Source organism: Culex quinquefasciatus, chromosome 2, assembly GCF_015732765.1.
Source record: "Culex quinquefasciatus strain JHB chromosome 2, VPISU_Cqui_1.0_pri_paternal, whole genome shotgun sequence".
Lineage (NCBI taxonomy): Eukaryota > Metazoa > Arthropoda > Insecta > Diptera > Culicidae > Culex > Culex quinquefasciatus.
Window position 1 is genome coordinate 189,946,505 of NC_051862.1, and position 11,872 is coordinate 189,958,376.

At 37.6% G+C, this 11,872-nt stretch overlaps 1 protein-coding gene across 1 annotated transcript; it reads right to left on the reverse strand.

Moving 5' to 3' along the window:
• Positions 1 to 1,315: 1,315 nt before the first annotated feature.
• On the reverse strand, positions 1,316 to 3,249 carry LOC6054309 (fork head domain transcription factor slp2). Its single transcript, XM_038257429.1, has one exon. It carries the CDS (start codon positions 2,940 to 2,942, stop codon positions 1,794 to 1,796), a length of 1,149 nt encoding a protein of 382 aa, XP_038113357.1. The 5' UTR covers positions 2,943 to 3,249; the 3' UTR covers positions 1,316 to 1,793.
• Positions 3,250 to 11,872: the final 8,623 nt, after the last annotated feature.

Sequence of the window (11,872 nt, forward strand, 5' to 3'; positions counted from 1 at the left end):
AAATAACAAAACAAACTTATATGTTATTGTTTACATTGCGTGCTCTAGTTTTTGTTTATTACATGTCAAACATTAAAACGCGTTTTCTCCGAATAGCTCGACGTTGTTCGAAATGGACAGATTTCTAAATAATAATTAGCTAAATTATTATTAAAAAGCTGTAAGGCCGTTGTAAATATTTCATTTATTATGTCTTAGGGTGCCCAATTTTTTTTTCGAAAAACTTAAATTTTTTAATGAAAATAACAGTTAAATCAACTGAAGAACATTAAAAATGCATTTTCCTGAGTTTATAATGATATTTAGCATGTTTAAACTCCTTTAACAAAATTTTGATTGTCTTATGTAATACCAATGAACAGCCTCCGAAAAGACTTTTTTCCCCCGATAAAAAAAATCCCTCAACACATAAATATTTTGAAAACTAATGATTGGAAAACAACTGCACTAGTGTAAAATACATTTAAAAGCACTTTTTTCATGCAATTGTTGTAACATTGGGTTATAATTTCAATTTTTATATTTTTTTGGACCCCCCCCCTCGACTTAGATCAGACGAAAAATGCAAATACAAAAATAAAGCCAAATCAATTCGCAAAAAAATAATGTGCAGTTTTGAAATGCGAAGATCAAAAGAAATTTTAAAATAAATATAAAATGTTATTTTGGATTTTAAATTTTTTTGTATTTGTGAATACGCCACCTAAGTGTTTTCTTAAAATAATCGAAAAAAATAATCAACCCGCCAGTTTTCTGTCCCCAACGGTAATCTTTTCATTACATAAAGAAGTCCTCAACTTATCCCTCGCCGCTTCCATGCAAAACTCCATTAACTCCCGTGTGCCTCAATTCATTCTCTTCCCAGGAGCATAATTGCGTCGGGGGCCTCTTTTGTTTTCCGATTTCCATTTCCTTCCCACACAACACACAAAACTTTTGCTGCTGCAAAAAGGGCTCGCTCACATAATTAATGTGAGTGGTTGCTGTCAAAATAAAACGCGTCATTTTTCACCATCCGGTTTCGGCGGGGACCAGCGTCCTTGGTCCCCAAACCATCTGCCCCTTAAAAGGTTTTATTTGCCAACCATCAGGCTTAACATCTTTAGGGGAGAGAATTTCCCACGAAGTTGGGGGTGACTTGGTTGCAGCAGGGGGGGTTTTCCCCGTCGACGAACAGATAACAGATACAGCCGTGATGAAGTGGAACTTAATTTGGCGGAAAATTCGGGGTTACGAGCCACTTGTTGCGCAGCGAAGTTCGAGAAAGGGGGAGTTTTTCTTTTCTTTTTGTGGTGGAGTGAGAAGATTTGAGAGGTTATGTTTAAAATTTGTGATTTTTTATATTTTCGTGATTTGATTCTTTTCAGTTTTTGGGAAAAATATAATTTATATACTTGCGCTTAACTACTAGAAAAATTGCTAATACTTTTTCGTTTGCAGGGAATTTACAATTATTTACAGCGTTTTGGTTTCTACAGCTTACAATTGCAACAAAGACCGGTTCGTCAACAATCATAATAAAAGTCACAGTTACTCAACAGTTGTTTTTCACGGAAAAAAACATAATTCGCGTTTGTGAGACAAATTAAGTCACTACCATAGCACGTTCCAAGCTATCCGTTGAAACCCACCCTATTCTTGCTTCTAGATATCACTGGTGAGGCGTTTGCCGCCGTCGTGTCGTGTCTGCAGCAGAACTCTCTAAGTAGACTCGTGTGTGTACTAGTTACTAGCTTTGTAATAAATAAATATTTGCACTAGAAGGTATCCTCGGAGGCGACGGGTGTCGATTCTCAGCTGTGTCGCGACACGACTGTGATGGGCTTGAAGATCGTCGGTCCCGTCGGGGAACCTTGCGGCTGGGGGTGCATCATGGACGGCTGGTTAGGCAGGGTTGGTGAGTGCTGCTGGTGGTGACTTTCGGTGGGGCTAAGCTGCTGCATGTGGGCGGCCTGGGCCTGAGCTTGGGCGGCGTGATGTTGCAGGAGTTGCTGGTACTGAAGTCTTTGGTACAGTTCTGCTTGCGCTTGCTGGTGCTGGCTGATTTGGGGATGCTGCAGCTGCGGCACTCCGGCGGCCAGAAGTCGGTCCATTCCGAAGGGCGAACCACCGACGGGCAGAGGCAGGGGAAGTGGCATGCCGGGTTTGGGTGCCATGTTGGGGGCGTACGGCGAATACCGCGAGTACATCTGGGCCAGCAGGGCGGTTTGTGCGTGGGCAGGCGATGGGTACAGGAACTGGTTGAACTGAGGATAGCCCAGCGTGGGGAACATTGGGCCCACCATCGATCGCTTGAAGGCGGCCAATCGGCTACGGGAGGCAGCAGTTGAACGACGACGCAGCTTTCCGGTGGATCCTCCGATGAACACATCCTCGGCAGATGGGTCCAGCATCCAGTAGTTGCCCTTGCCGGGATCGTCGTAATGGCGAGGCACTTTCACAAAGCACTTGTTCAGACTAAGATTGTGGCGGATCGAGTTTTGCCAGCCTTGCTTGTTATCACGGTAATACGGGAAGTTACGCATGATGTACTCGTAGATTCCGTTCAGCGTAAGTCGCTTTTCCGAACTCTGTCGGATGGCCATCATGATCAGGGCGTTGTAGCTGTACGGCGGCTTCTCGTTTCCCTTCTTCTCACCATCCTTGGGGCTCGCGGCACCATCTTCCGTATCGTCAGACTTTTCCTTATTGCTGCAATCCATCGGCGGCGGCGTTCCGGTAACATCCAAATCCGACTCGGTATCGGTGAGATCATGGTCCTGCTCTTCCGATCCGATCGGCGAGTGGCAGGAATGTGGCGAAGGCGACGGAGTCTGAGCTGGCGATGTCTGCATCACCGTTTCCGGCAGGATCGAGTTGATCGAAAAGTTGGTCTTGAGCGGCGCCCTGGCCACACTAAACACTGTTTGCGCATTCATCATGGTAGGATCAATGTTGACCATGCTTCACTCCACAACTACACTTTTAATTGTTCGTAAATGTCAGCTCTTCACTTGCTTGCACTCATTAGGGCGCAAAACCCTTAGTTTTTTCCAGTAAAATGTTTACAACTTTATCTCCTTCACTAGCGCACCGACTACGATCCGTTCGCTCCGAAGGTCTCCACGAAACTGGTTTCACAATCCAGCTAACCAACAATGCTCTCACTCACGTTCTCTCTCGCACTCTCTCCCTCTCGAAAAATGCAATAAATTGTTAAACGTTCCAAAAAAACTTGTTTCCAAATCCGATGTTGCTTGAATGGATGCGAGATCGTGACTGGTTATGCACTTCCCCTCCCGGCGCCTTTTATACGACGACCCCGAAACCCGGGCCGACAAAGTCATGCGGCGAAAACCCACAAAGCCAATCGCTGCACGGCACCCGCAAACTTCAGGCCTCAACCAATCAGGGGCCGGACCCGGTTTTACTGCTTCTCTCTGCCCACACTGCACTCGCCGTATACACGCACACCATCAAACGCACGCTCAAGAGAGTCAGGTAAAGAATGCGCTCGCTCTCCCTTTTCGAAGCAGCGAGTTTTGCGTTGAACCTTCCGGAGCGAATTTACGCTCTTGCGCAGTGAATGCTCGTGATTGTTGTTGTTGTTGAATTCGCTGATATGTGTGTTGGTTGAATCGCGTCGATGCAACGCGCGGGGTTGGCCACGCCCTCGGAAAACAGACCTGCACCGAGTCCCGGGCTCTTTGGCCGGGTGTTGGCCAAATAAGCGTCGAACAGTTTGTAAACGTCGGGGGTTAAGATGTACAATTTGTTTACACGTTTTGATTCAAACAAGAAATTTCAATATAAATAAATAAATGTAGTTTTTTCCTTCATCAGAGCGTTCCCCATCGTATTTGGTGCTGTATTGGTGAGGCGTTGATCGCGCGCGGTGAAGAATGGCGAATCGCGTGGTGGTTGGTTGGTATTAGTATCGATTCGATAGTTCTGAGGTAAGAACTTCCGTTTGGGTGCTGCTCTGCAGCTTGAATTTTCGAATCGAAAACATCGAGGGAGCGAATATTTTGTTAATAAATTTTGATTGAATCACCAGCGACGAGGACGAGGGCATTGCGGTGATTTTTCCTGTGGTTGTGATTTTGTACGAAAATGTTTGTTTAACTTAGTTTAAACGTGTGGTGCAGCGGCAACAGCAGAAATAGCATTTTGCGCGCCCTTCTCATTTTGGCCAGGCGACAGCTGCAATCTGTACCGGGAATTATGACGGCTGGGTGTCATTATGGCGTGGTGTGATTAATAGTGTTATAATAAATGGTTTTGAGGTTATGCTAAATTTGGCTTTGGTATGGTTGGTAGTTTTAAGAGTGAATGTGTGCAGTTCGGTATCAAGGGATCTTGCTCAAAAAGTAGTTCTAGAGTTTTTTTTGAAAAGGTCCTGTAAACAACATTTTCAATTTTTGCTTTTTGGGTGTTTTTAGAATCGCTTTGAGTCAAGGGGTTTTTAAAACACCCTAAAAGCAAAAAAATGAAAATTTTGTTTAAAGGACCGTTTAAAAAATTCAAAACAACAAGAATTTTTTTTATTATTTTTCATTGAATTGGTTAATTTTAATGAAAGAAGCTTAAATTAGGCATATTCCGAAATAGTTTCAAAATTTCCCAAAAATAGTTTGTTTTATTCTACCAAAGAGGACTTTTGTGTATTCCATCGTGAAAAACAGTGTTGCCACATTCGAGTTATTTGGGTATCATAAATAACTTTACCTTTTCTCAGACATTACATAAATAGAGTTGGTAATTAAGTTTCAAGACCGTTACAAACAGTGTAAAAAGTTTTTTACTCATATTGGGAGTAAATGTTTTTCATCAGATATCGTGTAAATTGTCGATACCATATTTCAGCACATAAAGAAAAGTATTCAATTATGTAAATTAGTGTTGCCTCATGGGAATCGTGTGGGTATCAAACTTAATTGAACTTGTTCAAACATGTCAAAGCAATATTGAAACATTATTTTGGAGGCAATTTCAAATATTTGATAGTTTCTGTTTGCATTGATAAAATTTTGAAAACCTTGTTTTTTTAATTGAGCCTTTGTAAAATTTGGACAACTTTTACACAAATTTCAGATTGTTACAAATATGAATTATAAGATATTTTTCAAACTATTGGCAGTGTTATAGCTGTAATCATGACTGATAAATTATTCAATCAATTTTGCAACCTTAATCTTAGCCAGAGTTAAGAAGCAAAATATTAAATGAATGTTATTAGTAATTATTTATATTCAATTTCATACTGCAAAACAAGATTCATATCATTAGTGTTCATTCCAGTAATGTTCATTCGTATTACAGGTAAACTGAACTTGAATTATAATTTCTAATGAGTTTTCTGTAGGTGTTATCAGGTAGGGAGTTTACTCCAATTTGATTTATGAAAGTCCCATTGTAATGAGAATTGCTAAAATAACTTAGAACATTCTCTTAAAGTGGTTAAAATCACCTTAATTGGATAAACAAAAATGGGATCTTTGTAACCCTAAATCAAAACACGAATATTTTAAGAAAAAAAATATAAGAAAAATAAACAAGATGAAAACAGAACAATGCGTTTTTAAATTTACGGATGGTTGAAAAATTAAGTTCCTGTTATTGTTTTAGTTTGCGAAATGTTGTGACATAATTGGCGGATTTTTTAATTTTCATTTCTTTTCTCTTAAAATTAGTGTTGCCACATCAATAATCCGAATCAATAATGAAAAATAAACTTAAAGGCTTATTTTGTCAACATGTATTTATGCATAAAACAAAGTTAAATCCAATTAAGCTATAATTATTCAAAGTTATGTTATTCTTTAGACCAGTTGAACTGCAATTTTTGGCCAATTTTTTTTGCTCAAAAATCACGTTTTAGACGAGTTTTGAGGACGCAATATCTTCTTTCAGGAGCAAGTTAGCACCATACTCTCTTCGGCAAAGTTGTAGAGCACATTCTAGAGCATCCGATTTTGATATAGCATGAAACGTGGATTTGATAAATATCAAAATAAAAAAATGGCTTTCCCCATACAAATTTATATGGAATATTGAATTGCTTTGCGCAAAGTGAGGACTAAACCAATCAGTCCCAAACTTTGGGGAGTTGTTTAGGACCCCAAAAGGAACTGAAAAAGTGCTGCGCTGGAAAATCGATTTTGATATTACAACCTAAAGGAGCATTGGTAAATCTGCTTTATCTTTGTAATTTTCCGCGTTTTTTTTTTAATTTTTCACTTTCATAAAGTTGAGATAGTCCACCATTTGGTGGAATTTGCAACGTAGATTCGTTTAACTCTATAAACATTTAACTAAGAATGCAAATTTGGTCTTAAAAGACATTCATGATGAACCTTGTAATGCAATATAAGCAGTCATAAAAACTTGCAAATAATGTTTAGCTGTTGCAAGACAATTGATTGATATTCGATGAATTGATGAAAATATGATTCAATCATTTGACTTGACTAACTTAAGATAAGTGGACAAGTAAATTATTTTTTAAAAACAAACTTGTTTTACCTGATCAGTTAAACCGGGTAGAATATCTTCAACAAAACATTCGGACAGACTGACTCTTGGGCGATTTTCGGGGGCAGGTCTGGATGCGGGTTGACTTTGCTGAAGCAACGTTAATTAGCATTTATTTGGGTCGCATAAGTAAAGTTGATTGTTTTTACGACACTTTGCAAAGACAGCAAACTAACTTCAATAAGTGAGATGGGGTGTCTCACACCATGGGGTATGCTGCGGAGGAAGATTTACCCGGTTACTTCAAATCCACTACTCAGTTAAGTGGGAACAACTATTAGTTTTGGGTGATATCAAAGACCTACGATAATTTATGAGACTGTACGGCTTCAGAGTCAAATTATGTTATTGTTTGATGCGTATTGACTTTGCATTGTCTTATCAACTTTTGATGAAAATTTACACCCAGTTCGAGGTAATTTCAGCAACTGCTTTGCATGGGGGTTGTCCACACCATAATTCACTGCTAATTTCTCACCATTGTGCGCTGAGGCATCGAACAATGTGATCTGATTTCTTCACCTTTTCATATTTACATTTCTTTTCCCTGTCAGGCCGAACACCAGAAACGATTTGCTGTTAGCAGCCAGGGTAGAGGCTGGCACTCCGCCCTATTTTACCTTTGGGCGAGAGCAAATCTTGCTTTTTGTACCGGCAACAAAGTCATCATCTGCTGCCCGACTAATGATTTCTTATTGTCAACGGTGTTGGTTTGGGGAATTAAAAAAATATACAGAGATTTTTGTTCCTGGTTTAACGTTAAAACATGGGGACACACCTCCTGGGATCGGCCGAAGTCATTATGGAACATAGAAATATTGACTCCAATTTTGAGCGATTGTTTTTGTGAACTTTTTGCTCGAAAGGGGAGGTTCAGTTTAACGTACGTGTTTTGTTTTACTTTTTTTGAGATTTTTTTTTCTCGAATATAAGAGATCTACCTGAGCGGATTACTTTGTCATGAGTGTCAATTATGGCACTTTCGTTACATACATTCTAGCCAAAGTGAATATCTGAGAAAAGGAACTACGACAGGATCTATCCAGAAATCAATTTCCACGGGATTGATCTATGGCTACCAAATTGTACCTTAGCATTTTCAGAACCTCCCACATACCAGACGGTACAGTTCTATGCCCAAATCCCTCCGTAATGAATTCAATAATTGTCACTTATAACCGTGAAAAACCAACTGTGTCAAAGCTTTCCCGCTGTCCTCTCCTCCATAGTTGGACCTCTGGGACTGCTCCAGACCACCAAAGGACCTCCGGGAAGCTATCTTTATCTCCTCTGCTGCTGCTGCTGCAGCTCGGTCCTTTCCGCGTTAGTTCCGCTCGGTCCTCGCCAAAGTCCTCCCGAATGGTTCAAACAAATCAATTAACTGCAACCGGGATGCGAACAAACGCAGTCTTCGGAGCTCATCAGTGGGCATCATGGTTCCGACTGTTTCAGAAAAAAACCCTCAATTCGATACAAATATTTAACATCAAAAGAGTCGAACGTTTGCGGTGATTATGGGTCCCGAGTCTCGTAAAGCAAGAAAAAAAAAAAGGATCAGACACCGAACTTCACACAAAGCGTCCCGACAATGGAGGCGATGACGACGACGATGGCAGGAGGACTCGGGGATAGAGAAATCAATCGAGAGAGGTTGAAAGAAAGGAACGCTGAAAGAGACGAAAACCCGTAGAGTCCACCGATCGTTTCGACACGCTGATTATGGCTGACTTTATTTTATTAAAACATTTCAATTTTGGTGAAAATATTTTTTTTCCCTTGGTTGGCAGGGGACGGTGCGGCAAAGTATGGATTTTATGATTTTTTTTTTTTAAATGACATAAAGATTTTTTTTCAGATGTGGGAACAACATGTACAGTCCAGACTCGAAGGTTTGTATCGGGGTTCGGATAATCGAATAACGAACAAATTTTTTATTGCATTATTTTATTTTCTTTCTTTTAACATCAAATTCGTGTTTTGCGACCCCATTTTAGTCAAATTTGAATGATTGATTACCTTCAAAATTAAATTGATTGCATTTTTTTAATGTTTCATCACCGCCATTTTGGCCGCCATCTTGGTTTTGAAAATTCTAAATCACTTAAGACAGGGGTGCCCAAAGTATGACCCGCGGGCCAAACGTGGCCCGTGAGGTGATATTTTGTGGCCCGAGGACCCATTTTGAATGATCATGTAAAATGGCCCGTTGACCACTTGTAAAGTGATTTTATACTTTTTCAAAATTATGGTTTATTTTAAGCTTTTATATGCTAATCTTTTTTTATTTTTTTGTTAATAAAAAGAGACTTATGATTTATCAATATTTTGATCCCCACTCTAGGATACAAATAATTTGTTCAAAATATTTTATAATTAAAAAAAACTTCACACGTTTCAATGTATGTGAATCTGGTAAATATCGTCAAAACTTTCATCAAACATTTTTAGAAATATCAAAAAAACGTTCCAGTTTGACTCAGGTAGAATTCTGTAATAGCTGCAAAAATGAAAGTTTTTGACCCTCAAACTTACATTGCACTTCCTTAGGGATTCGAACTCATTACAGTTAGATAACAAATCTGGTTGACTATCAACTGATTCAGGCAGATAAAATGTGGAAATCGGAGGATCAAGTTTGCAGCAAATATTTTACAAAGTTTTCGTCGATCAACCCACCCCTCCACCATTATTAAAAAAATGACTCGAAAAACCAGGAGTAAAAATATATTTTCAAAAAACTTTCAAAAATGAAATTTAAGTGCATTTAGCTGAAATTATTGAAATATGCATTCTTTTGCATTTAAAATCATTTGAGCAGGTTTGGGTTTATTATAAATAATTTGAATTTTAGTGAATTTTCGATGAAATAAATAAATGTTGTTTCGCTTTTTTTTAAATAATGATTGCAGGTTAACTATACGAAAGCTCAAAACATTTTCTAAAAGTTTTTTTCATTGAAATGTTGAAATTCTGGATCTCAACGATTTTTCATTAGCCACAGTTAACTTATAGATGAATTGTTCAACATGTAATGTCACCATCATTTTCGAAATATAAAAACAAAACTTATTTTTTTTTGAAAACACAAGTACTTTCAGCTAAGAACTTTTTTTTCAAATACCAGAAACAACAAAATCAAAAATACCAATAGAAACCCGTTATTTTCTGGTTTCTATTATTTTGAAAAGACAATTTTTTTAAATAACAGAAATGTAATCTTTTACTTTAAAATAACGTAATTTATTTTTTTTAACAGCCTTTTTTTGTTGGCCCGCAATCTCATTTGAGCTTCAAATTCGGCGCGGCCTCCAAAAACTTTGAGCACCCCTGACTTAAGAGTAGTTTAAGGGTCATACTAAATCTCAACAATCATAAATAAGGAATTTTTTTTCTTGACTAGTTTATCCGAAGTGAAATTTTAAGCAGTTCACTCAGGTTTAGGTCATTCGATTTTTATTGTATTTTTTAATCTGACTGAAACTGTTTGGTGCCTTCGGTATGCCCAAAGAAGCCATTTTGCCTCATTAGTTTGTCCATATAATTTTCCATACAAATTTGGCAGCTGTCCATACAAAAATGATGTAAAAATTTTAAAAATCTGTATCTTTTGAAGGAATTTGTTGATCGATTTGGTGTCTTCGGCAATGTTGTAGGTATGGATAAGGAGGACTACACTGAAAAAAATTATACATTTTTTGAAAACTAATGTTTGCAAAACAACTGAACTAGTTGAAAATGCATTTTAAAACAATTTTTGCATTCAATTGTTGATACTTTGGCTTGTTACTTCAATTTTTATATTTTTTCAATTTTTTGCCCCCCCTCCCCTCGACCTCGGCCAGAGCCGAGGGACACAAACTTTGAAAAATATTTGCATCGGCTTTATACTTTGCAAACTGTTTCAAACGGCCCAATTTTATTAAAAATACATACATTGTGTTAAAATTAGCAATGTTAAAAATTAAACACAAATACGAATGTCATGGGTTGTAATTTATTGAACTAAGTAGAGAAGGATACAGGTACAATTTTTCGAAAGTTTCGATTTTGTTAGCAATCATTGAAAAAAAGTGATTTTTCCTTATCTAAATAAACTTGAAGTTTCAGTTTTACTTGATATTTTGAAAATGGATTGCATTTTTTATTCTTTGAACCATTTTCAATTAAGGGATAGCAAAAAAATGGCTTTCAATGTCATATGTTTTGAACATAATCCTTTATTTTCTGTTTTTTTAAGATCAAATTTAGAAGTGACCGTTTAAATATTTTAATAAATGTTTCAAATTGGGTTCAAGTGGAAACGGGATGAAATTTTTCATAAAGCTCATTTTCAACTGGAATCCTCATACTCAACAGATTGCTTGTTAAAAATAATAAAAATGGGGGAAAAAGGGGATTTTAAATTACTTTTCTTCACTAGTACAGTTGGCACTTTTATTTTATTTCAGGGACGACTTTAAAGAGGGGGCGGTAAACAAATTGAAAAGTTTAGAATAAAATTGAGAAAATTATAACATAATAAAAATTTTAAGAAAATAATTCTGTAAGTTCTTTGAATTGAAATGGATATTTAAAAAAGCAAACAAACTTTTCCTTTAAATTTAGATAACTTGTGAAGAATAAACGCAAACCCCTTATGTTTCAACATCAACATTATTGTTTTTTTTCTCTGAAGCTTTTCAAAAAACTTCGTGATTAAGGTCTAAAATTACCCTAACCAGATTTTTAAGTGAAGATGGCGTTCGAATGGTGAACGCCCGAAATGTCAAAATCACGCAGTGGTACCAACATTACGAAAAAAGTGTGCCATGGCATGACAGCCATACTTTTTTTCTAATGTTTGTGCTACTGCGCGATTTTGACAATTTGGGCGTTCACAATTCGAACGCCATTTTCACTTAAAAACCTGGATAGAGCAGGGTTTCACGGAAATCGAAGAGTTTCACGGAAATCGAAGAGTTTCACGGAAATCTAAGAGTTTTCGAGGCAACTTTTACTGATTTCGTGTGAATTGAATAATGGTCGCTTATTAACATTTTGAAATTCAAATTGCATCAAAACTTAAAATTAAAATCAAAATCTTAACGTAAGCTATACCAATTGAAATTTACAAGAAAAAATAATCAAAAACATAACCTCCTGTGATTTCTTTTACAAATTAACACCACATTCACACTCCGCTCCAGAAAACCCCGAAAGCATTCAAACTAGTGCTAGGATTTAAGCACAAAAGAGAACACGCAGCTAGGAAAAAAGGGACACCGTATCTAATTAGTTTTTATGACAATATTATCACAGCATCGAACCGAAAAGCTGTGACTGTGTGTGAGATCGGTGTTTTTCAGTAGAGCTGCACGTT